The 27,504-nt window shown below is 44.9% G+C and overlaps 1 protein-coding gene across 3 annotated transcripts in view; it reads left to right on the top strand.

The window, feature by feature from the left end:
* Positions 1 to 27,504, top strand: part of LOC147700999 (phospholipase A2 inhibitor and Ly6/PLAUR domain-containing protein-like) — a 313,626-nt gene that overhangs the window by 135,430 nt on the left and 150,692 nt on the right. For all 3 annotated transcript variants that reach the window (XM_086929821.1, XM_086929820.1, XM_086929822.1), the window contains one exon: positions 21,058 to 21,180. In XM_086929821.1, the coding sequence (XP_086785947.1) occupies positions 21,058 to 21,180 (123 nt within the window). The remainder of the gene's footprint in view (positions 1 to 21,057; positions 21,181 to 27,504) is intronic.

Below are 27,504 nucleotides of genomic sequence, written 5' to 3'. Positions count from 1 at the left end.
CATACGGAGGATTACTGAAGCACCAGCCAGTCACAGCAGTGCTCAACTCTACATCTACCGCTTCGCTGTTTGTGGCGGGGCTGGGAACAACGTGGAGAGGAGTTCTGTTTCACCGAGGCAGATAGGCGGTACTGGGCGTGTGGAACTAGCGGGGCTGCGAGCGTGCGGGGACTTCAATACCCAGAAGTCCCTGCAAGACCGTTCCGGTCCACTCTCCCTGCTGGCCCGCCCCCCGCACCCCTGAGACCTGAAAAGGGTGTTCCTGTTGCCAAGCGAGTGGGTCACCTATACCTTCAACTTGCCTTCACATACGGAGGATTACTGAAGCACCAGCGAGTCACAGCAGCGCTCAACTCTACATCTCGCCGCACCCGCTCCGCGGGTGCCGCTTCGCTGTGTGTGGCGGGGCTGGGAACAACGTGGAGAGGAGTTCTGTTTCACCGAGGCAGATAGGCGGTACTGGGCGTGTGGAACTAGCGGGGCTGCGAGCGTGCAGGGACTTCAATACCCAGAAGTCCCTGCAAGACCGTTCCGGTCCGCTCTCCCTGCTGGCCCGCCCCCCGCCCCCCTGAGACCTGAAAAGGGTGTTCCTGTTGCCAAGCGAGTGGGTCACCTATACCTTCAACTTGCCTTCACATACGGAGGATTACTGAAGCACCAGCGAGTCACAGCAGCGCTCAACTCTACATCTCGCCGCACCCGCTCCGCGGGTGCCGCTTCGCTGTGTGTGGCGGGGCTGGGAACAACGTGGAGAGGAGTTCTGTTTCACCGAGGCAGATAGGCGGTACTGGGCGTGTGGAACTAGCGGGGCTGCGAGCGTGCGGGGACTTCAATACCCAGAAGTCCCTACAAGACCGGTCCGGTCCGCTCTCCCTGCTGGCCCCCCCCCGCCCTCCACGCCCCTATTTAATTCTATCAAACTCCCGCAGCGCGGGACGCAGCCCGGGCGAAGACGGGACAAAGACAGGGCCGTTTCAGGCCGTTACAGACCGAGCAAGACCGGACCGGGCCATCCCCCTTGGTTGTGTCTCGTCCAAACTGTAGTATAATTCTCATTTTGTAAAGGCTATATCCTCAACTTCAAATATGTCCGTTCGAGCCACACGAAGTAAAACCACAAAAAATGGTAAAAAGGTTACAGGGACATTGGATGACTTTATCACAAGGACTAGCCTGTCTATTGATAACGAGATTACTAAGCTCCAGCACAGAGTCTCCTTAGAGCTGGAGTCTGCAAAGAAATTGTCAATAGAACTGGCACTGAAAAAGAAATCCTCATTAGGTCATATTGCTACTTCCAAAACCCCGGAACGCGTTACTGGCCCTGTTCCTATCATCACCTTGGCTGAAGTACACTCTACACATGAGGAGGTAGCTTCCATTGTTAATTCAGAAGTAGGCAGCCAAGGTTCACCTGATAGTGCAGCTTCAGAAAACACTTTACCCTCTGAACTCCTGACTGAGGCTAACCCGGGGGACAAAGCGCTGGGGGGAATTGGTCCGAGTGACACCAGAGAAACTGTCAAGCCACCACCTAAACATAAACGTAAACGTAAAAACCTATCCGTCTACGCTAGAAAGAAGGCTAAGGTAGCATCAAATCAAAGTCTCCTAGGGGGGCCCCCAACAGCCAATTGTCATCCCTACTACTGGGACTGACCATATGCCCTCTAATAACCAATGCAGCACAGATAACATAGAGCTATCTAACCCGGTACAAAGCATGGATGAATTAACAGAAGAGGGTGAGAATATCTCTACATCTAGGTACTCCACACAAGGGGACAGGGAAGAATTCTTGAAAATAGTCTGGGAAACGCTTAAAGCACTTCTCAGGCCATTAGAAGTTAGGCTAGCTGGTATTGAAAATCAATTACTTGAGGTAGAGAAGAGGGTTATAACGTTAGCAAGTATAAGCCTTAATGGCAATGATACTTCCATACATGCTCAAACTCTGGCACCTGTTGTAACCTCAAATACTAACCCATTTAGTGTCTTGCAACAAAAAGAAGGGGTAGTCAAAAACAAAAACTCCAATTTGAAAGTTATCACCCAAACAGCACCTACTACCACACCCTTGAATGTGCCACCGGCAAATACAACCAAATCTCAGCCTTCTGTTGCTGCCCAATGTAAAATATCGCAGCCAGTAAATGTGCCTACCACTAATCCTCCGGCCGCTAAATCTTCTGTTTCTCAGAAGTCCTTGCAAACAACTAGACCCCACAAGAGCAATAATACCCAGGGCCCTATTAAATCCATGCTCGATAGATCCCAAGCTAATAGAATAGACTCACATAACCTCCAGTCAGCTTATCCCTACAACAACTTCAGGGGAGGATATATTGATCTGCCCCCTGATGCTAGTCCATTTGTCATTGTCCTCACTGGTGTCCCCGAACTTCAAAATCAAAATGAAGAGAATTTTGCTTCAATAAAAAACAAGGTGATTTATTGGTTAAATTCAAATAAACCGATTCCAAATCATATGAAAAGCAAAATTCTGATGGTACGTAGGGTACCATGGGTTGGACAAATGACAAAGTCAGTTCCGGGCGACTGTATAGTTATCTCATTTGAGGAACCACACAGTGCGGAACAAATCTGTGCATGGAAATCGTATGGAGACACATTTCCCATTACAGCTAGACCCCTCTCATTTTTTTACCCTCCTCCGAGGGTTCCCAAGTATGGTCCTGGTTGGAACACTCCTAATCTGTTTCATGGCTACGCACCAAACCCGGCCAGACAAACTGAGCTAAATATGTGGTCTGGAGTTCCCACATTCAATAGGTTCAGCTGCCTAGATGCAGTGGACTGACTTGAGACCATGCCAAACTGTATTCCCATGCTTTATGATCTTTATTGTACATTGGGCGTGGGGCAGGATCTTTATAGTTTAGGAATAACCACTTCTTACAAGCAAACCAATTCTGAAGGTAACCCAGTATGCACTAACACGCCGAAAGAATGTCATGGTGAAAATCTTAATCGTGCAGTAGGGGCAGTGGTAACAAATGCAGAGAACCAAATAGACAACACACATTTAGATAGTATTGTTCCCTTGTCGGCCTTAGTAGTGCCTACTGTTAACTGTGACCTTTCTGATAAAGTGCCAACCCCAAAACTGAAATTTCTATCCTGGAATATTGCTGGGGTTGGAAAAAACTTGAAGGACCCTGATTGGGCAGACTATGTTGATTCTGGTGAAATCTGCCTACTGCAGGAAACTTGGGCTATGGATATTCCACACAGGATGGGTTTTAAAACCTTTGGTAAAGTGGCAACACAGTCTGAGAGGGGAAGGCCAGCCGGGGGATTGATCATATGGATCAAAATCACACTAACTGTAAGGGCTGAATACATAGATACAGGAACCCCTGATATCCTAGCTATAAAGATCACTACTGCAAAGGGGTATGAATACTACATTATCAATGTCTATAATAGACCCATAGGTCGTTCTAGGGTCTCACCTACCCTGGAAATCTTGGACTCCTTCTTAAAAATGGTGGTCGGCGATGTCCCAGTAATTTTGGGAGGTGACTTGAATTGCAATTTCGAACCAATTCTTGGTATCACTGAAGTTCTCGAGGATGAAGATCATGCCTATAACATCCCCCAGCTCGAAACTGCAAAATACGTCAAGTGTACCACCCTAGCAGTCCAACTTCTAAGGCTAACAGTTGATCATGGCTTGAGAGCTTGCAATGGACGCTTTCCGTCTGACCTAACCAAACAGCCAAACTTTGCAAAATCAGAAAGTAGGCTTGATTTCATTCTTGTATCATTGAGCATTTGGCACTTTATGATGGATTTTAGAGTAGTAAACAGGGATGAGAGTGATCATTATCCCCTGGAACTCCATATCGATGCACATATGTTCAGTGATTTTACGAACAGGGAAGCTGCTGATGAATTATGTGAAACTGTACACATCAATAACAATAGACGTGCCCTAAAATGGCCGCACTTGCTATCTGATGGCACAACCCTAGCAGCGGTCTATTCTCTTTTTGATTCGATCTTTGGCCCCATAGCTGGTCAACCCTTCCTAACTGAGAACTATGCACATTTTGTTGAACTGCACAAAATTTTCTTTGACAAACTTAAGATTCACATGACTAAAATGCCAAAGAAACATCAGCAAAACATAAGGATGGGTTGCCATGGGAAGCTTTGGTATAATCGTTCGTGTAAGATGGCCAAAAGGAAAGTTCTAATTGCTATCAAAGAGGGCTCAAAATTGGATGTTAAACTTGCAAGGGAAGAATACAAGCACGTCTTAAAGGATTCTAAAAAAGAATGGGAAGAGCTGCTCTGGGCAGATATGTTGGCTGCTGCTAAAACAAATGACAATGTTGGCTTTTGGAGGTGGGTTGCAAATGGGGGGCATGCAGGAAGAGCTGTTAAGGACACATTTTTGGATGAATTAACATGGGTAAATCATTTTACATCCCTGTACAAACAATATGACAGTGCTGCTGGTGAGGACCCATGGTTACCCCCACCTCCTGAATGCCTTGATTTTACATTGGAAGAAACAATGAAGGCAATCAACGAATTAAAAAACAGTAAAGCCCCCGGTCCGGACAAAATACCTGGTGACCTTTACAAACACGCAATTGAAGTCTGGGCTCCTTATATAAACCGTTTATTTAACGTTTTGTCAAAAGATTGTTCATTTCCCGAAAGCTGGCGTGCAGCGGAAGTTGTACTAATTTTTAAAAAAGGTAGCAGATCTGATCCCTCTAATTATAGACCCATTAGTCTAATGGATACCCTGCAAAAACTCTACGCCAAGCATTTATTATATCGAATAAATGATTGGCTGGAGGAGTCAAAAATATTTACTAAATTTCAGGCCGGCTTTAGGTCCAAGACTAGTACACTGGACCAGGTCTTCAGATTCTGTTGTATTTACTGGAAGTACGTACATATTAGGAAGGGTCACTTGTATGTAGCGTTTGTTGACCTTAGAGCTGCATTTGATCTTGTTCCTAGAAATCTGCTCTGGAGCTCCTTAAATAAAGCCGGGATGCCAGGGTGTCTGCTAACACAGATAATTGAATTACACGCTAGAAACCATGCCAACATTAGATGGGGCCCAAATGGCGAACTGTCCCGCGATATTCCAATCGAGCGCGGCGTTCGTCAGGGATGTGTCTTGGCCCCCACTTTATTCTCTATATTTGTTAATGATGTTCCAGAATATCTAAATGCCTGTAACAACGATTCACCCCAGCTAAATGGAGAGAGAGTACCTGCGTTGCTCTTCGCGGATGATACCATCCTAATATCCCAGACTAAGAGGGGCCTCCAGATACTCTTAAACTCCTTTAGTGGTTACTGTGAAAAAAAAGGCTTAGAAATAAATACTAACAAAACTAAATGTATGGCATTAAACCCTAGCAGACCTGACAGAGGGATTGTGACTCTGAATGGACAAACTCTTGGAGTTGTTGATAACTTTTCTTATTTGGGGGTGGTACTTGACTCAAAGTTAACATGGAAGGCCCAAATTGAGAAAAGTAAGGTGGTATATGCTCAAAATGTTAAACCTATAATGAGCAAACTGAATGCTAGTACAAGCAAGAGTGTAACACCTGTTCTTGAACTCTTTAAATTTAAAATCCAATCTGCTACTCTATACGGGGCTGAAATATGGGGTCCCTGGGCCAGAGAGTGCTTTCAAGGATTGGATAACAAATTTATGAGATCAATTGTAAGGGTTCCTACTAGCACCCCCTTAATCCCCCTCCAATTTGATTTAAATTTCAAACGAACTGATTACTTTACAATTATAAGACCTTTGATGTTCTGGATTAGAATTTGGTCCACTCCAGAATTATTGGACTATAGGAACAGCCTTCAAGAGGTATTAAACCTCGATTCTTTTAACTCCATCCTATGGTTTGGACATATACAAAAATGGTTTAGAATGCTGGGTCTGTTCTCATTATGGGAACACCCGGAGAACCTTCCACCCTTTGCAAAAACCATGGTGAAGAGAGCTTTTTGGTCCTATATGAACAATAAGGTTGTACACGAGAGTAGAACTGGGACCTTAACTAAAGATTTCTTATTGTTTAAAGGCGAACCCTGTTTCGAATCATTTCTGGATGAAATCGAGCCTCCTGTGGCTAAGACCCTCTACCTGAAATTCAGATATGGGAATCTTATGTTAAATTCAAATTTAGAACGTTGGTCAAAGAAAAGTGTGGCATGTACAATTGACAATAATAGAATATGTCCTATGTGTTTAGTTTCCTGTTTGGAGAACGAAGTTCACATGCTCTTTGTATGCAAAGCGTACATGAAAGCCCGGAAAAAATGGCTAAAACCTATGTGTGCTCTCCTAGGAACTAGAAATTGTCATACTGCATATAGGATTGTCAAAACGGATACTGCCCAGTTCATTGTATTTAGCATTAGTAGATTCCTAAATTCAGTGTTTTTTATACGAAAGAAATTGGGTCAAATGCTTTGAGAAATTGTGTCAGATACTTCAAGAAGGTCTATTCTATATTATACTCCTGCTGCTAAATGAATTATGCTAAATGAATTATGTCAAATGAACCGTGTTATAAGGAGACTGTTGAATTGTGACTTTTTGCACTTTATTTTTAAAAAAAGAAAAAACTCAAGCATGCTTTTATGAATTGATATGCGGAATTGATTATTCTCTTGTTTTATGTATGTATACATATGTGTCTTTTATGGCTATTCTGCCGAAATAAAGATTTTAAATAAATAAAAACAAGGATAAATGAAGAATGTGTGTGTGTGTGTGTGTGTGTGTGTGCGTGCAAGCAAACAGCAACACCTCACTCATTTGCCTAGGTACTGGCATTGATTGGCTTCTACTAAAAATGTTCAATATTGAAACACTTGCAGACTTGAAAACCAGCCATGTAATATGGTTTAAAGGAACATGATAACTTTCAAAACCATATGGAGACGAGAATTTGCACTGGGTGTATAATTGTGTGCATTGATCAGAAACTCACATCTCCGATGCAGCTTAGCTGACATCAGTCAAACGTTGATCTGATATCTAACCTGTTCACCCAGTCATGAAAAGGTGAAAAAAATGTGTCCATGAGGTAAATTGTTGCTATCGTGAGCTCGTGTGCTCAGCATGATCACTATCTCTTCAATTTAAAAACAACAATAATGGAAAGATGACTGTTTTCCTGCACATGAATTGACAAGCCTCTGCTTGTGAAAGTGTCTTTCAGGCACATGCATCAAGAAAAGCTTTTGCGAGTCTTAATTGCGGTTATTAAGGAATTACAATTAAGGACTCTCAAAAGTCTGTGGACGTAGGAATCGCTATTAAAATAGTGATTCCTAAACATTCCTTAATTGCGACTCGCAATGAAGGAATGCCTTCGTATTCATTTCTATGGGCCTTCAAGCCCATAGGAATGAATGGGAGATTGCATGCGCAATTTGCGAGTACCAGTAGGTACTTGCAAATTGCACATGCAATTTCAAGGGTGTCCTAAGGACACCCTGTTGCAACCTGAAATTGATCTCTGCATACATATTGCATACACACATGCCTTAAGGGCATGTGTATGTGTAACCTACAACTTTGAAAAATGCACTTTAGTGCAATTGTCAAATTTTTGGCAAATTGCCATCAAGTTTAACTTCATGGTAATTTGTGTCCCCTAATAGTGAAATCGCTATTTTAAAGTGGTTCTTGCATTGCATTTAAGGAATCACAAATTGCGAATCCTTAAATGCAAATGCAATTTGAGAAATCGCAATTATTTGCGAATTCTCAAATTGCGAGTGCCTTGAACCTTGATGCATGGTAAATGCCCTTTTTGCGGACGCCAATGGCTGATTTTTGCGAATCGCACCATTTGCGCTTGCAAAAAATGGATGATGCATGTGCCTGCACGTATTTAACCCTCCAACTTATTGCACACCATCATCAACACTTCAATGAAAAGTCATTTCCTCATGACAGTTTAATTATACAGAAAGTGTCATTCAGGACGCGCATTCCTGGTGGCCCAAACTTTTTTCCTGACTTCAGATTAAACATCTGGCAGCATCGCATGGCTTTTCCTAGTCCCTCTTTTGGAATCTGTTCTCAGAGCTCTGGGAGTGCTGCCTCACTCAACAAGTCTGAGGAGGAAAAGTCAAAGTTTCCTGCATTTGAATCTCGACTCTTCTAGACGCAGGTTGATGGGCGACTTCGCTGTTTGTTATATTGTCTTTTCTCGTAGCGGTCGTCTGATGTTAAAGAAGTGAAGTGGTGTCATGGAATTTACAAGCGCCCTTGAAAACTCAGCCGTGGCTAAGGAAACTACTTCCAAGCTCCTACCAAAGGTCCAGGACCATGTCATACTAAGCTGAATGAATGATCTTTTGCGGGTACTGACCTGATTTCTAAATATCTATTCCCATTGTCAGACACCGGTAAGGGGGCCACAGGACATTTGGGGTACTTGGCCCAAACCGTGGTGGTTGATGCTGTTTGCCACTGGTGTCCTGGGGCTTGTCCTGCTTTGAATAAGCAACACGGTTGTCTACAAGCAGAAAAATCCGCAACATGAACACAGTGAAGTGTGAGGTTTCTACACTTAGGGGCAGATTTAAAATAACTGGGGCATCTCGGCATATCAGCAGGGATGCGCCAGTTATTGTGCGTCATGGCTCTGCCATGCTGCGCACCATGGGGTAAAAACGGACAGATGCGTGACGCATCTGTGCCTTAAAGGTAGAGCATTGATGGAGTTCTGTCGCAGGTCCAATGCAGCTCCAGCAAGGCTCTGGGGTGCCCTATCTACACAATGCTGCGTCAATCCTTATGCCTACTTCAAGCAGGCGCAGGGTTTTGACAGAGCATGGGCTCAAAAGTGACTGAGTGAAATCTTGTAGATTTCACTTAGCCACTTTTAGGAGGGGTTCCTGCAACGGAACGCCCCCCCCCCGCAATGCAGGAACGCCTAGTTCTGGCGCAGGGCTTTACAACGTGACGCAACTTGCAGATGCGTCACGTTGTAAATACCCTGCAGCATGGGGCTGGTTTTGCGCTGATGCTGAGTCACAAACGTTACGCAACGGCGGCGTAATAGAGACGCAAAGGGCTTGTAAATCCGCCCCTTAGTTGTCAACAGCCTTTCTAAGCACTATTTGGGTGTAAATAAAAAGGCAGGCCTGACCTAGAAACTTCTCTGCATTGCTCACAGAAATTCTTCTGCGCCTAGTATTCATTGGAATCGAACACGTTTGAGTATGGGTCCTGTCATGGGCATCACTTCACTTAAATTGCAAGGAGCAGTGTAAATGACATCACACAAACTTTTACCAACACAGTTTCATAGAGTTGAGTCCTTGATTCACAGAGCCTGTAAACACCTTCCTAATTAATACTCATCAATCTTTTCATGCCACTATATACATGCCCATGGGGATGAGGGGAAGCAAGGCAGTACCAGGGGTACCAACTGTGAAGCCTGCTCCAGTAGTGCTAAAACTGGTTACCTCTAATTGTGGTTTGTCTGTGGGTTCAACATGATAATAACTCTTTGTGCCCACTTTATGTGCTTTGTTTTAAGGTATTTTTAAATGTGGGTGGTCTTCAGGCTCCAGGAGTTCTCAAGCGTATTGAAAGGATGATTATTTGTTGGAAGCACAAACTCCAGCTCCCCAGGTAATACCAAGGATGGTGGTTTTAGTGCCTGGGCGTGATGCATCCTTCCACCAGATAGGAAGAGAGTTGTCCTAGTCTACAAGTAATGTAAAGGTACTGTGTCCTCGGAAACGCTGACACAACAGAATAATAACTTTACATCTGCACCATTTTCTACCAATATTCCTAAACATCCTTAGAGAGGGGGATGCCAGATATAATAAAAATGTGTTTTTGAAGGTCTAATAGGTTGAGACCAATGTAATTGATCACTGTGTTCAGGAAGGCACCCTGAGAACTACTTTATAGGAGTGTACTTAAAAATTGACCACTGGCTATCGGTAAAAAAATTGTCTTCACATATTATGCAGTTGATAAAAAAATGAAGGCCCAAGCCCAAAAATAATTTTTGCTCGGGTTTTGAGGATTCCTCTGCTGCGAGTGTTAGCCCTACAATCCGCCCTCATCTCCCTCATCCCCCACCCCTAGCCGCCCCCACTGAGGTCTATTCTAGTTGCGCCTCTGGCTGTCGGTATCTAAAGAAATCGGGGGCATATTACCAACAACTAGCGATAATATTTGTCTCTAACTTGTTTAGAGACAAAAGTTATCGCCGCAAATCGGCGATTTTTATCGCAGATAAACCTTGCTATTAGCAAGGTTTATCGTAAATGCGATAAAAAACGGCCGCAATGCATGAATATCGCTGAAAAGTCAGCGATATTCATGCATTATCGAGCAAATGCTCTTAGCCATGTTATCCACCTCCCATTGGATAACATGGCTAAGAACTGCTCAGGACAGGTGTTAGCTTTTGGAGATATTCGCGCTTAGCGCGAATATCTCCAAAAGTTGGTAATAGGAGATAGCGATGTTAGGGACTGTTTCCAGTCGCTAACATCTTGGCACGCCCACTTTGCATGTCATTAGTGATAAATATCACTGACATGCAAAGCGGGGCCCAAGATGGTCACTATCTCCTATTAGCTGTCACTAACTGGTGTTAGCGACAGCTTGGTAATAGGGAGATAATTTTATCTCCGCTTTCTTGGCTTTTAAAGCCAAAAAAGCGGAGATAAACCCCCTTGATAATATGCTCCTCGATTTTATACGTAACAAAGTTGTCCTGATGGATACTGAATGAATAGATATTTGTCACTATCTTCACGTGTCAATCATTGGACATACCATACCTATTGTTGTCCATGTCCTAAAGTCAATCGGTCCATGCTCCTGGCACCTAATTTAATTTCAGTCAAGACACACTGGGCCCGATTCACAGAACTAACTTAAGACAAAATCCTAAACTTACTACTTTTGATATTCACAGAAGTTAGGATTTTGTCTTAAGTTTGTCTTAAGACAAACTTAAGACAGACTTAAGACAAAATCCTAACTTAAGTCTGTCTTAAGTCTGTCTTAAGACAAACTTAAGACAAAATCCTAACTTCTATGAATACCAAAAGTAGTAAGTTTAGGATTTTGTCTTAAGTTAGTTCTGTGCATCGGGCCCTCTGTGTGTTTACAGTCCCTTCATCCGCACCACACTGGCTGAACTGTCTTCCTGTAGTTTGGATGCAGTCCCAACGTGCTCACAATTCGTTTACTCTTAGACACAGCTCTTTCTTGGTCGTCGAAGTGCCATTCAACACACAGTACACGCCCTGTAGTTGAAAGCACAATTTTTGTCATCAGAGAAATCTGTACCCTCGTCATACTTTCTGTATTGCCAGTACCCATTCCTCTCTTGTAGTTACAGCACACACTGTGAGTGAAACTGCAATGGTGAACAAGAATGCCAGGCAAATTCTTCATCGGGTACTGGCTCCCACACCTTCCCGAATCTCAAAACATGGATGAATGGCAAAGACTTCTTCCGCAAACAGACAGCCACCCCGTACTCACAGTGTATCTCTTCTTTGGACAGGGTTTCAGCCTGTTTCTGCAAGTTATTTCAGTTCGTTTTGGACACTTGGTAAACAAGTACGCTTTAGTATCGTTCAGAGGTGAAGGAAACTGCAGCGACGCCAGATGGTACGAATCCATATATTCCTTTCCACGGTTTCACTAGCTAACAGACATAGTGAAGCAGATAACAAACAGATCAGGAAGTCACAAAATGTAACCTAGGCTACGAGCCCCACTGCTGTCCAAACAACAAGTATTTGCAATGCAATAGGACTCGCATTTACGAGAGACCTATTACATTGTAAACGGGAGTGCGGGTGGGCAGGCGGGGGCGAGAAGGCACGGACAGTGGGAGTGCGGCGGAGGGGAAGGAAGGCATGGCAACAGGAGTGCAGGCAGGAGGGGGGCGAGAAAGCAAGGACAACTGGAGTGGGAGGGGGCAAGAAGGCAAGGACAATGGGAGTGCGGGCGGAGGAGGGGGAAAATAGTGCTCTAAATAACATGTACCATACAGTGTAACACTCGAAGTAAAGGGGCCAATAGCTATGGGAGTGTACAAATGATGACATGGCATATTAAGGCGGGACTAACAAGCCTCATAATCAATCAGAAGACAGAATTTACAAAGGCCAAAGACAGAAGTCCATCATTCTTTTGCTCACCATGCCACCCCAGTTTAGACCTGGCCATATGCAAATCAGTCTTGACCCTGTGCCTCATGGGAAAAGTCCAGCCCGAACTGCCAAGCCTGGTCTTCCCTGGACTGGAAACAAGCATCCTAAGACCGGGTTTGGGGTTTCACCCCTCATCAGCAAGGATAGCTTAAATCCAGTGGCACAGTGAGCCCGGGACCCATGTCTGGGCATACCAAGTGCACTTAGGGTGAGTAAGCAAAAGACACATAATTGATGGACGGAATGCAGAACAAATGAGGGTAACATAGTGATCATCTGGCAGCCAATAGTATGACGGCACCAGCACTGAAAAGGAGAGTGAATTGGTTATAAATTGATGCTCACCTTTTTACATGTCAGCATCAGCACTTTTGGATGTCTGTAATAGGAGACTGCCCTACCATCTCTGCCACTGATGTGAACTACTTTTTACATGGATGTGCACATGTTCAAGAGCAGGATGCTGTCACTCACAGTTCAGTAAGCCAATGCCTTAAGCAGGCTGTTCCATTGCCCCATGTTGTAGTCTGTGATTGGAGGAAAATGTGAATGACACAACAGCAGACTAATGGACGATAAGACCAAAACGTCTTGGCTAATGTCATACGTAATAAAGGTAGCCCTCAACATGAATGGCATAAGTTTCAGTGATGGTGCCCGTAGTGTCTCTGTTTCTTGTTTAGCCTGCAGGACCATCATACCACTACAGTGATAGACACATCCCTTTCTGCTCCACACTTCCTCAAAGCAGCCAGGACAGCCAGTAATACCACATTGAAATTACCAATGCCACCTCATATCGGGACCTGGAATTTCCTACAGTACCTGGAAATCTTACACTGCAAAAGTGGAAGGAATGAGTTTAAAAATATCTGTAAATCACTGGTCTGTACTAGAGCCTTCCTGCTGGAACTAGAGTACAAGCCCAGTCCAACCAATCTCTGTTTTCAAAGCAGGTATGTTTTTTTCTCCAAATAATACAATTCAATACAAATTAAATAAACTCCGCTGAGATGCAATGACAATGCTAAATCTAAAACCTCTAAAACACACAAACACATAACCCTTATATAAACAAACCTTAAAATTACGCTAGCATCCTAAAAACTACTAAATACAACATTTTCATCTTGCATAGCAGTCTACTGACAACGAATTCAAAATGAATATAATTACATTAAATAATTGAAATAAAAAAATTGGAAATTTAGTTTTTGTGTATGTAAAACAATCCTTATTTATCAAATCCTTCACCCTAAGCAAATATCCAGGTGCGAGCCTGCATTGCCCTCCTCTTGTGCCCTAGAACAATACACAAAGGAAAACGCCCAGAATCCTCTAGAGTCTTTGAGAAAGATTGAAGGCCCCCGATGACTCAACGTAATTTTAAGTCCATTCACCATACACTGAATATGACATGGAGGACCCTCCAAATCAATCAATCAAATCTCACAAAAAGTTCTGGTGAGACCTACAAACAAACACAAAATACATTTTCAGCTAGCCTTAGCGCTGATAATTGTGTCAGTTTTGCACCCAGTAGGATTTCACAGTAAAGACAAGCACCAATTACTTTACTCTTTGTTTCCTGGAGAGACAAATATTGAGAAGAGCGAAGAGGGGGTTCACTACTCAGCTGTAAATTTGTTGACTTTGATATACTTAGACAATTTCTAAGCTGCGATATAAGTGTTGATGAAGTCTATGGTGTTTGGAATCCAGAGGTATAGGTGAGAAGCACAGACCAGCACTGGGGGCCAAGATGGAGTAAGGAGTGACACAAGAAATGCTTAAGGGGTGATGTGGGGGGCCCTGAAAGACTGTCATGTAGATCACATTTTTCAGCAAGTAGGACCCTTATGTCAACCACTGTCTTTTATTGATGGCTAGGTAAAGGTTGACTTTAAGAAGAAGTTCTGCTTTGCCATCAATCACTATTTCCTGGATGTTACTCTCACACATGCCAGGGCCTAACTTTGCTAATAGATGGGTCGATAAGCTTAAATTAATTGGCCAGCATAAGAAAATATGTGGTTGTCAAGATGAGATTCGGTGTGTGACTCACCAGTTTCCTCTAATAACGTGCAGGTATTTTTAGGATACAGAAAAGATTCGTAGAAGATCACCTCCACCATACGCATGATTTCAAATGAAGAGGAACTATTCCATGGAGCGGGTGCATGCTTGTGAGGAAGATCTCACTTGATCCTCAATTTGTTTCCTAGCTTTTCCCTTGAAAGATAGTGGGAACCTTTGTTAGTGGTTGTAGAAGGAAGGCATTGGGTGGAAGGAAGCGTTTGAGACATCCCTTGTGTTCGCAGTCCCTCTGAGCAGGGATACTGCATTGGACTGACCACATTTTGAGATTTGCCACATTGTATTGGAAATACATCTTATTACGTTACCAAAAGCTTTATGTGGCGTTTATAGATCTTAGAGCTGCTTTTGATCTTATCCCATACACTAACTTGTGGCATGTTTTATCAATATGGGGTCCCTTGGAATTTAATTCACCTTATGACTCAACTCCACCAAAATAATTTTGCCCAGGTTTGCTATGGTCATAGGGGTGAACTAACTGAACGCATTCCTATTCAGCGTGGTGTGCGTCAAGGGTGTGTTCTTGCTCTCATGCTTTTCACCCTTCATATGAAGGGTAGAGTAGATATTTTGATGAACTGTCAAAATGATTCTCCTGCCAAGAGCAACGAAAAAGGTTCCTATTCTTCTGTTCGCAGATGATTCCCTCCTTAGTTCCAAGACACCCATGGGGGTCCAGCTCCTGATTGATAAATTCTAAGGTTTTTATTTGTCTAGGGGCTTGGAGCTCAATGTTAATAAGAACAAATATATGGTGCTTGGAAAGGGAGTGGCAAAAAACTCTATCATTCGAGTAAGTGGAAAGCCTTAGAGAGGAGTTTTGATTATCTGGGGGTAAAAGTAATGGATAATCTTAAGTGAATGGGACAACTTAGTAAAAGCTCATTATTAACCGAGCATAGGTCGAATGCCATCATCATATTGCATAGGCAAACAAGCTCACTTTCGGTCTCACTGGCCCAAGGCGCTGCACTTTATGGTGCTGAGACTTGGGGTTGCACTGAGGCTTCTTTATTATCCACTGCTGAAAACAAATTTGCAAAGCAGTTGGTTTCCGTTCCAACCAGTTCGCCTCTTAGTCCCCTATACTTTGACTCAGGAATAAAAATAATTTCAGATCTGGACGCACTTAGACCACTTGTTTATTGGGTCCATTTATGGCTTACACCTGAGTTAAGTGAGTACAGAGACTCCCTTGTATATTTACTAAATGTAGCAGGCGTCAAGTCAGTACCGCGGGTAAAAAGAAATTCTGATTGGATGAGTAGGTTGAGGCTGCACAGGGTATCAGCAGACCGGTGATTATTTGCAAATCTTACCATAATGTCCTGAAATCCTGGTATTGGTCATACTTCCAGGAGAGTTACACAAACAACAAGTCAAATGGTTGTATTGTATTGTAGGGGTTATTTATAGAGTGCACTGTGACCAAAGATGGTATCCTGGCGCTCAACTATTGTGTAAGATATAGCAGATGGAAAGATAAACAGTGGCCACTAATGGGGAAATAACCAGATCTTCAGTGCTTTCCTGAATTTGTGTAAATCAATTTGGGAATGCAGGGAGGCTGGAAGTTTATTCCATAGACAGGCCGCGTTAACCATGAATGTGCGTCCTCCTTGTCTAACTTTCTTGTACCTGATCTCCTGGGCATAGTTACCATTAGCAGAGCGGATGGTCCTGCCAGGAGTGTACTTTTTTATTTTAATTTGAAGAATTATTGGCTCTTTGTTATGTAATGCCCTGTGAGCAATACATATAGATTTAAAAACTATTCTCTACTTGACAGGTAGCCAATGGTGCTCCTTCAAGGCTTCTGTGGCGGATGAATATTGGGGTTTGTTCAGGGTCAATTTGGCAGTAATGGTCTGAATACGTTCTAACTTTTTTAGAAGGTAACTAGGGGCTCCTAGCCACAGGGCATTGCAGTAGTCCAGCCTACTTAGTATTACCCCTCTGGATATCAATGCCCTGACAGGTATTTCGAGCAGAGGGTATAGCTTCCTAAGAGCACGTATCTGAGCAAAAAAGGTTCCGGTGATTTTTTTTCACTTGGTTTTCTAAAGATAGTCCTTGGTCGGAATTGTTCAGAACAAGTAGAGTATTTTTGGGAAGATATTCATTTTTAAATAGTTAGCCCTCCCAATAATAGACAGATGTAAATTGTCCACTCTTCTAAGGTCTTCTTTTATTTTATTGATCAAGGGGGTGTAGTTAAGATGGTTGCTTTCATTCACATCAGAGGATATACAGACACCTAAATATTTTGCCTGTTTCACTTTATAAGGGCTTTCAAATGTCGTGTTGTTTGTACATAGGACCATTGTTTTATCCCTGTTAAGGGAGTAACCTGAGTGAATGCCAAAGGTATGAGTAATTAATTTGATTTCACTAATTGCCTCAGTTTGGTTTGTTGTTATCGGCATAGGCCAAAATTTTGGTCGAGAACAGACCCACCGTAACAGGTTGAATAACGGGTGAGGAAAGTAGTTTTAAAATAAGGGGATTAATATAAAGGGCAAATAATATCGGGGAACAGGGACAGCCCTGCCTTGTGCCTCTTTGTATCTCAATATCCTCCGACTCAGAATCACAGATGGAAAGTTTTGCCTTTGGACCTACATACAGGGCCTTTACAGCATTAATACATTTATACCCAAAATTATTAAGTTCTAAGATGTTCCACAAAAATTCCCAAGAGACACGGTCAAATGCCTTCTATGCGTCGAGAAGGATCATCGACATCCTGCCCCCCGTGGCGCCCATGATGTCAAAAAGGGTAATGGCTCTACGGGTGTGATCTGTGGTGCCCTTTCCGGAATAAAGCCATGCTGCCACGGGGAGACAAGACACCCGACAACCCGACTCAGCCGATTAGCTAAGACCTTGGCATATAGTTTTGAGTCGGAGTTTATAAGAGATATGGGCCTGTATGAAGATGGAAAATGGGGGTGTTTGCCTTTTTTAGCAAAGATCGCTATATTGATGTATTTCCAGTACTCAGGCAGTATTTCATTATATTGGACCCCTAAAAAAAGATCCAATAAATAGGGAAGTATTTGTTTGCCCAGTATTTTGTAAAGGTCCAAGGGATTTTTATCAGGACCTGCGGATCTGCCATTTGCGAGCTCAGCTAATGCAAGCTCTAATTCTGTAATTGAGATTTCCCTTTCCAGTTCTTCTTTAACTAATTCCTCAATCAGTGGATTGGGACCTATCTCTAACAACCAGTTCTTAAGAAAGGTTTTTAGATCTCTACCAGAATATAAATCTTCATTTAAATACTCTACTTGTTCCAAACAATTCCGTTATTGACTGGAGGTAGCTTTATTAAGATTCTTGACTCCTCCATGTCTAAGTTCATTTGGAGTTTTGGGAAGATTAGAAGAGCCCTACCACTCCTAACTTTACCTCTAGGTAGGGGGGGGTTAGCTATCCCTAACTTAACTTTATATTTATGGGCAACACTCATCCAACACATGGGCCCTCTGTTAAATTCTAAAATACCTACTTCAATTAATAGAGAGCTTTATATCCCTTCCATTTATGAGCTTAGCCTGGGGACCAAATGTCAGGGGCTATTCTTGAGGCAGGTTGAACCATCGTACGTCAAAAAAATGAAGCTAAAAGTAATTACTGATGCGTGGAAGATTTGGAAATCTATATCTAAACAACTAGATATTCCAAAATATACAAAAGACACCCCCTTGTGGAACAGCTCGATCCTTCCGGACTGCCTTAATGATAGCACCTCTCGGAGGTGGGAAAATGTAGGCATTAAGACAGTTGCAGATTTTTTAAACCCAGAAAATACTACCACCTTTGACTGGCTTCAACAGAAATATACAATTCCTGTTACTGATTTTCCTAAATACTTCCAAGTATTTACGTATATTCGTAATTGTGTTCCCAGAGTTGAATTAAACGATATTCACTTTTTCTCAGTCATTGGAAAACGATCTACTAGTATAGGTAACCTATATCAATTATTGATTGAAAATACCAAGGATGATTTGGAGCGAGTGGAACAAGCTTGGGCTCTAAGGTTGGGTAACCCAAATATAGATATTGATTTCTCTTTAGCCCTTTCATCAAAATTGTTTATTACCTCCAACCTTAAAGCTCAATACTATAGAGTTGTATATAACCTATATTATACACCAGCAAAATTGTTTTCCTGGGGTTTACGGGCTGATGACAACTCCCCAAGATGTAGACAACCTCAAGCGAACTTAATTCACATGTTCGCCGAATGCCCCAAATTAGATTTATTAAAAATGATGATAATGAGATTCTGGGCCCAGGTTTTTGGACGGAATATAAGAGATTCAGTAGCCCTTTATGTGATGGGACATGATGATTCTCTGGGTCATAGTATTGAGGAGCAAAGGTCTATGTTTTTAGCAACTGCAATTTTGCGTATTATTCTTGCTGCTCGTTGGAAGGACCTAGAGCCACCTACATTCCAGATGTGGCTTGGTCGATTTCTGGCCCTCCTGCCTTTATTGCATAATCCTGATCTGATAGGATTACACTGTTTAATTTACTGCTTAATTAATTTATTGAAGTGTGTAATATTTAATTTTGTATTCTTTTTTCTTTTCTTTTCCTTTTTCTATTGTTATTATTTCCTTTTTACGGCTGATTTAGTTATTAATATGCTTGACTATTCTTTTTGAAGTTTTAATATGTTTGAAGTACTTCAAATATATTTGACAATTATGTATTAATGTATTTTCTGACTGAAATGTTGCTTAATAAAAAAAAAAAAAAGGTAATCCTTGGTCGATGGTCAAACTCAGGTTTCGTACTGCCACAGGATTGCCCAAAGGCTTTTGCATGGGTAGCAGACAGATATTCGATGGTAGGGACACCGGAATTTTGTTGGAGGGGCAGCAGAGAAATTCTGTTTTATTTCAATTCATCTTCAGTGAATTGGAATTCATCCAATCAAGGATGCCAAGAATGCATGTTTGAAAGTTTTTGATGGTATCCTCCTGGTTATTATTCAATGACAAAATTAGTTGGGTGTTGTCCCCGTAGTTGATTAATTTAACATTATCGGTTTTTATGAGTGTCATCAAAGGTTTAATGTAGACATTAAACAAGATAGGGTAAAGGGAAGAGCCCTGGGGGACACCCTGTGTTGTTTTTCTTAATTTGGAACAAAATGGGGGGAGAAATACGGCTTGATAGTGGTTATACAGGTATGAATTTAGCTAGTTTAACACTGGTCCCCCCCCACCCGCTGCTTGCGCCTGGATATGAGAATGTGATGGTTAACCGTGTTAAATGCAGCCGATAGATCTAGGAGGACAAGGACAGCCGATTGCCCTTGACTAATTATTTTTTAGATATAAAGTCCTTTCCATGTTTTGAGGAATTTTTAGATTTTGTTTCTCCATCTTTAGAGAAAAGCTTGTATATCCATTTTTGCTTTCGTATTCTCCCTTTGAGATCTTTTACTATTAAATGGAGTAAAGACGGAGGGGCAGATTTACAAGCCCACTGAGCCTCATTTACGCCGCCGTTGCGTTACTTTTGTGACGCAGCGGTGGCGCAAATCCTGCTCCATGGTGCGGGGTATTTTCAATATGACGCATCTCCCAGATGCTTCACGTTGTAAAGCCCTGCGCCAGAAGAGGCGTACCATCGCAGGGGGAGGCGTTCCGGCGCAGTAACGCCTCCCAAAAGTGGCTGAGTGAAATTGAAGCAGGCATAAGGATTGATGCATCAATAACTAGATAGAGCCCCCAGAGCATTGCTGGAGCTGGGTTGCGCTTGCAACGCAACTCCAGCAAAGCGTCACTTTTACGGCACAGATGCTTGACGCACCTATGCTGTTTTTGCCCCATGGTGCGCCGCATAGTAAATGCGGTGCATCCATGATGGCGGTGCTGTGGTGCACAATAACTGGTGCATCCCTGCTGATTTGCAGGGATGCGCCAGTTATTGTAATTATGCCCCCCAGTCTCTAGCATTTAACTGGCCTGTGGCTTGGAAAGTGAAGACGAGATACCTATAATGTTTTTTTGTTCAGTGTATCTTGGGTCTCGGCGGAAATGTATTGGCCCATTATGTCGGACCTTGGGTTTGACTAGATATCTAATGGCTTATAGAATTTTAGTGATACTTTGGCTGTAATTGTCTTTGCTATTAGTAAACTTTTACAGGCGGTTTGGTTTAAGTGTAACAAAATTGCAGTAAGGGTAGTCTAGCAAACGAGATGTATTTTGATTATCAATTCATTTTAATTTATACGTACTTTCAATTGTTTGATTCCTATGAGATTTGTGATTAAAATGTTTGGTTCTTTTTTATGCTTGTTTGTATATAGCTCAAGTATATCTTTGCACCGATTGTGTATAGGAATGGGTTTGAAGTTGTATTGATTTTACTGTATAAATGAAATACCTGTTGTTTTGAACTGTATTTTTAATATTATACATGTGCTATTATATTGTGTAAGCATACTTTGATGGTGCATGGATACCGAATAAAGAATTATTACTACTACTGCATTGCACTGCAAGTATAACATTATATAATACTTACACTATCAGACAATGTCAGAGGTGCAGCCCACGATTCAACAGCCCTGGTGGTAACTTCAGAATGTGAAATATATGAACAGAACATAAGATAAAAACAGAGCACGTGTGAGAAATTATCCAATCACCGAACATAGGAAATGTTCATAGTTTTTCCATGTTTTTCTAGGAAAGGCCCGGTCCTGTCTGCAGTGCATCGGCAGCACCAGTTCTTCTTGCAAAGGTTCTAAGGTGGCCTGCCCCTCTGGAGCTGATCAATGCATGTCTACACTCACCGAGACCATCATAACTGGTAAGTTCAAGTCAAAGGGCCCAAAGAGTAAGCTGCTTGGCTAGTAAACATCCCCCCTCTAAGGAGTCACTCCTCTTTGATTGCACTGCAGTCCCTCAAAATGGCATTGCACAAGCCCTGCACCTCTCAGCATGGAGGCCAGACCCCACAAGCTTTCTTCCTTTCCTACTGTCAGAATGCCCCTCCCAAACCTCAACGGCTCTCTACGTTGGCACCGGAGGACAATGCTTTAAAAGAGGCATGGGTCTATGACTTCTAACACAGAGGAACACACTTGCTGCTAAGTGTTAGTGATATAAGAGTGATCTAACAGGAAGAGTCGCTTTCATATTCAGGTAGAGCCCCTTTGAAACCTCCGGCGGTGGCCCGAGCCACAGGTGCCCGAGGATATAAAGTGAGATATCACAGACGTGGCCATACAGCTGATTACGTGGCTCCTGAAATGGGCTAACACTGCAGCACAGGATAAAAGAGGAATTGGCTCAGAAGACCTGCTACATCATTATCCGAGAAGCTGATTCCATTTAAACTTAAAAAGGGAACTTCTAAGTCACATAAAACAAACAAATCGTGAATTTCGCTAACCGTGGTACTTGGAAACTAGCTAGAAAGAATGAATTAAATAGAGGAAGTCGGACTGAATAAAGACAAAATGCTCTCAGGGATAGCTAGGGAGATTATAGATTGACAGCAAGCAGACCTCCATCCTTGAACCCTCCTCAAGTGATCTCGCACCCTTCTGAAACAGAAAGACCCCCCTTCTGCGCGACAAGACTCTAGGAAGGACTCCTGGGTGATACCGAATGGCTAGGTAGCAGCGGGGTCCATCCTCTAGTCGAGCCCTGCGGCCTCGTAAGAGTCGTCTGGAGTACATGCCTGCACCTCTTTCCCCTCTTCTATCTCCATCCAGGGTGTCCAGAGTTGGCTTCAGAGCCGAATCTGCAAACTCTGGTTCATAGACAAGAGTCCTGGCCCTGATCATGATGGCTCTGTTGATGAAACATCCGATTTTTAAAAATGGTGTCATCCTGTAATCCGGAAAGTGGGGCCAATGCGTTACATCAATGATGGGGATATTGTGATCAGATTTCTTTTGACCCTTGAAGAGGGGGGGCTGCAGTGTGGTAGTCAATGCCCTTCCAGGAATACATTCATGGTTAACCCCTCCCCTGCTGGTGACGGAACCGCTCCGTCCTCAGCCGCGGTCGCGCTGTGCTGATGACGGAGCAGTTCCGTCACGGCCCGCTCGGCGCGCCTGCGCGGCGCAGATTCCGCACCTGCGCTGGGCGTTCCATTGAGTGGGCGGGGCCGTGACGGAACCGCTCCGTCATGGGCACAGCTCAACCGACGCTGGTGACGAAGCGGTTCCGTCACCAGCATGGGCGCGCCGCGTGGTACCCCCGCCCCCTTAGCGCTGTGGCGGAATAGCCGCCACAGCAAAGGGGTTAATGGACACAGGTCTTGGCAAAGTCCTTGGCCTGTGCCTGTGCCCATACTGCTAATAGCCCTAAGATCTTGGCCTATGCCTGGTACCCATGCTTTCAATAGCCCTGGGACCTTTGCCTATGCCTAGTAACCATGCTGTCAGTAGCTTAAATTCATTTGCCTGGGGCTGGTACCCATGCTGTGAATAACCCCAAGACCTTGCCTCTGCCTAGTCAGCAATGGTGGTGGAGGAAGTGGTGTGGGGCCCTGGGGGTCTGTAGGTGAGGGTCCCGTGCAGGGTGGTTCTGGGGTTTGGAAGTGGAAGTGTTAAGTTTTGGAGAGGGGTTCGACAGGGGCATAACACAGGCCCCCGCAGCCCACGCGGTGCGGGGGCCCCTAGCTCCAAGGGGCCCCCTTGGCACTGAACTCTGGCTGGGAGAGCTCCCTGATTGAGCCCGGAGGGGGCCCCACTAAGTACCGTGCAGGGAGGCCCCCTCACTTTTCGTTACACCAGTGGGGTTCGCTTGTGCTGGAGGTGGAGAGTCGGAGGGAGCTCTTGTGTGCGATGGTGAGTCCTCCTCCTGGGCGGTGAGGGCGGTCCTCTCTCTGGATCTTGTATCCGTCAGGGATGGCAGGGTCGATGTTGGGGGAGGAGGTGGTGTTAATCTATGTTTCAGTGAAGAAGGCGACATCTGCGATAGGGTCTCGAGCAGGTCTGTGTAAGGAGCGCACGTTGAGGAGGATGCACGTCAGGGCTTTGGTGGTCCGGCGTGTGTTCAACAGTCGTGGGGACGCTGTTGATGGTGAAGGATTGTCGGCAGTGCCTGCAGGAGAACTGGCCGTGGGTGGTGTTTGGCACCGCTCACTGGAATCTGTTGTTTGTTTCAGGGTTGAGTGGGAGGAGATCAGCAAAGTTGTAACTGTGAGAGAAGGTAGATCCAGGGTTCCAGGCGCTGGCCGCGATCGGGCCATGGATGGGCACAGACTGGCTTGCCTTAGGTGCGCCTTAGGTGCTCCAGCGGCGTGTCCGCACTGCGGCGACCATTAGGCAGGGGAAGGGAGAGGTAAGCGCAGCTGGTAGACAGGAAGCGGGAACTGGCGGGGGATACAGGCTGCTGGGGCAGCAACAGCAGAAATGACAAGAGGGAAAAACAGGCACAGAGAAGGAAAAAGGGCTAAAACAGAGATAACACTGGCACAATAAGACAGAGAGAACACAGGTACTTTATGGCATAATAAAAGACACAACAGAGATAGAGTGAGGAGGCTAGAAGGAAGACAGAGAACGGGCACTAAGGACAGAAAGACAGTGCAAAGACAGACAGAGATAACAGTGGCCAGCAGAAGACCAAGGCTCTCCCTCTGGACCAACAGGGATGAGGCGCAGGCAGGAGCCTGCAAGTGGAGGAGGGTCTCCACATCTACCTGAGCAGCAGCACCCAGAGCACAGTGCCAGAGAGGTGGCACTTGACAGCAGAGCTGCGGAGCGAGACCAGGTCTCTTGCACGATCTTTGCCTGTGCCTGGTACCTATGCTGTTAATAGCCCCAAGTCCTTTGCCTTTGCCTGGTACCCATGCTGTCAATAGCCCCTAGATCTTCTTTGTCTGTGCCTGGTACCCAGGCTGTTAATAGTCCCAAGACATTGGCCTGTGCCCAGTACCCATACTGTCAATAGCCCCTAAACCTTTTCCTCTGCCTGGTACCCATGCTGTCAATAGCCCCAATACCTTGGCCTGTTCCTGGTACCCATGCTGTCAATAGCCCCAATACCTTGGCCTGTGTCTGTTACCCATGCTGTCAGGTCTCCGATGAGAATGTAGTACGTGGAGGCGATGGCGTAGGGTGTGACGAGGTCAGCAATGGTGGTGGAGGAAGTGGTGTGGGGCCCTGGGGGTCTAGAGGTGAGGGTCCCGTGCAGGGTGGTTCTGGGGTTTGGAAGTGGAAGTGTTAAGTTTTGGAGAGGGGTTCGACAGTGTCGTAACACAGGCCCCCGCAGCCCACGCGGTGCGGGGGCCCCTAGATCCAAGGGGCCCCCTTGGCACTGAACTCTGGCTGGGAGAGCTCCTGATTGAGCCCGGAGGGGGCCCCACTAAGTACCGTGCAGGGAGGCCCCCTCGCTTTTCGTTACACCAGTGGGGTTCGCTTGTGCTGGAGGTGGAGAGTCGGAGGGAGCTCTTGTGTGCGATGGTGAGTCCTTCTCCTGGGCGGTGAGGGCGGTCCTCTGTCTGGATCTTGTATCCTTCAGGGATGGCAGGGTCGATGTTGGGGGAGGAGGTGGTGTTAATCTATGTTTCAGTGAAGAAGGCGACATCTGGCGATAGGGTCTCGAGCAGGTCTGTGTAAGGAGCGCACGTTGAGGAGGATGCACGTCAGGGCTTTGGTGGTCCGGCGTGTGTTCAACAGTCGTGGGGACGCTGTTGATGGTGAAGGATTGTCGGCAGTGCCTGCAGGAGAACTGGCCGTGGGTGGTGTTTGGCACCGCTCACTGGAATCTGTTGTTCGTTTCAGGGTTGAGTGGGAGGAGATTAGCAAAGTTGTAACTGTGAGAGAAGGTAGATCCAGGGTTCCAGGCGCTGGCCGCGATCGGGCCTTGGATGGGCACAGACTGGCTTGCCTTAGGTGCGCCTTAGGTGCTCCAGCGGCGTGTCCGCACTGCAGCGACCATTAGGCAGGGGAAGGGAGATGTAAGCGCAGCTGGTAGACAGAAAGCGGGAACTGGTGGGGGATACAGGCTGCTGGGGCAGCAACAGCAGAAATGACAAGAGGGAAAAACAGGCACAGAGAAGGAAAAAGGGCTAAAACAGAGATAACACTGGCACAATAAGACAGAGAGAACACAGGTACTTTATGGCATAATAAAAGACACAACAGAGATAGAGTGAGGAGGCTAGAAGGAAGACAGAGAACAGGCACAAAGGACAGAAAGACAGTGCAAAGACAGACAGAGATAAAAGTGGCCAGCAGAGGTGGCACTTGACAGCAGAGCTGCGGAGCGAGACCAGGTCTCTTGCACGATCTTTGCCTGTGCCTGGTACCTATGATGTTAATAGCCCCAAGTCCTTTGCCTTTGCCTGGTACCCATGCTGTCAATAGCCCCTAGATCTTCTTTGTCTGTGCCTGGTACCCAGGCTGTTAATAGTCCCAAGACATTGGCCTGTGCCCAGTACCCATACTGTCAATAGCCCCTAAACCTTTTCCTCTGCCAGGTACCTATGCTGTCAATAGCCCCAAGACCTTGGCCAGTGCCTGTTACTCATGTTGTCAATAGGCCCTAAACCTTGGCCTGTGCCTGGTACCCATGCTGTCAATTGCCTCAGGCCTTGGCCTGTGCCTGGTACCCATGCTGTCAATAGCCCCTAAACCTTTTCCTCTGCCAGGTAGCTATGCTTTCAATAACCCCAAGACCTTGGCAAGTGCCTGTTACTCATGTTGTCAATAGGCCCTAAACCTTGGCCTGTGCCTGGTACCCATGCTGTCAATAGCCTCAAGACCTTGGCCTGTGCCTGGTACCTATGCTGTCAATAGCCCCTAGACCTTTCCCTCTGCCAGGTACCCATGCTGTCAATAGCCCCAAGTACATTTTCCTGTGCCTGGTACCCACGCTGTCAATAGCTCCAATACCTTTGCCTTTACCTGGTACCCATTCTATCAATAGCCCCAAGACCTTGGCCATTGCAAGGTACCCATGCTTTCAATAGCCCTGATACCTTAGCCTGTGCCTGGTACCCATGTGTCAATATCCCCAAGACCTTGGCCTGTGAGTGGTACCCATGCTGTCAATAGTCTCCAAACATTGGCCTGTGCCTGGTACTATTAATGTTAATAGCGTCAGCACTTTGTCCTGTGCGTGGACCCATGCTGTCAATAGCCCCAAGACCTTGGCTTGTGCCTGGCACCCATGCTGTCAGTAGCCCCTAGACCTTTGCCTCTGCCTGTTACCCGTGCTGTCAATAGCTCCAAGACCTTTGCCTGTGAATGGTCCCCATGTTCTCAATAGCCCCAATATGTCATGCTGTGCCTGATACACAGACTATCAATAGCCCCAAGCTTTTCCCTGTGCCTGGTACCCATGTTCTTAATCGCCCCAAGATCTTGGCCCGTGATTGGTACCCATGCTGTCAATAGCCCCAAGACCTCTGCCCATGCCTAGTGCCTATGCAGTCAATAGCCCCAAGAACGTGGCCTGTGCCTGGTTCCCATCTTGTCAATCACCCAAGATCTTGGCCTGTGCCTGATACCCATGCTGTCAATAGCCCCTAGACCTTTGCCTGTACTTGGTACCCATGCTGTCAATATATTATAGACCTGTGCTATACATGCTGTTAATTGCCCCAAGACCTTGGCCTCTGAATGTTACCCATGCTATCAATAGCCCAAGACCTCTGCCCATGCAGTTAATAGCCCTAAGACCTTGGCCTGTGCCTAGTGCTCATTATGTCAATAGCCCCTAGACCTGTGCCTGGTTTCCATGCTGTCAGTGGCCCCAAGACCTTGGCTTGTGCCTGGTACCAATTCTGTGAATAGGCACAAGTTATTGCCTCATCTCTTTAGAGTTTGCTTCATTCTGTAATTCAATGAGTAGACACATCATAAAAGATGATGAACAGGTCAGGTCTCTTTCAAGGAAATAGACTAGTTTTAGCTCCCAATGATAAGTAGTGTTCTTATAGGGAGAAAGATGGATAATAAATTTACGACTTATTAGAACATTGGAATGTTGAGAGCTCCTTCAAAGACAATGGAGTTGCTCCGGGCTTATAATGGCATGTATACGCCGTCTGCTCCAATATTCCCATGTTTGCTTTTCTTCTTCTCCCTTTTTATTTTAAGAACATTCTACCCTTAGTGGTTGGAATGTTCTAAAGCCTCTTAGCCATTCTCCCTTTGGCTATACCATT

Source organism: Lissotriton vulgaris, chromosome 7, assembly GCF_964263255.1.
Source record: "Lissotriton vulgaris chromosome 7, aLisVul1.2, whole genome shotgun sequence".
Taxonomy (NCBI): Eukaryota; Metazoa; Chordata; class Amphibia; order Caudata; family Salamandridae; genus Lissotriton; species Lissotriton vulgaris.
The sequence above is the reverse complement of the archived record's forward strand: the minus strand, read 5'-3'. Positions and strand labels throughout refer to the sequence as shown.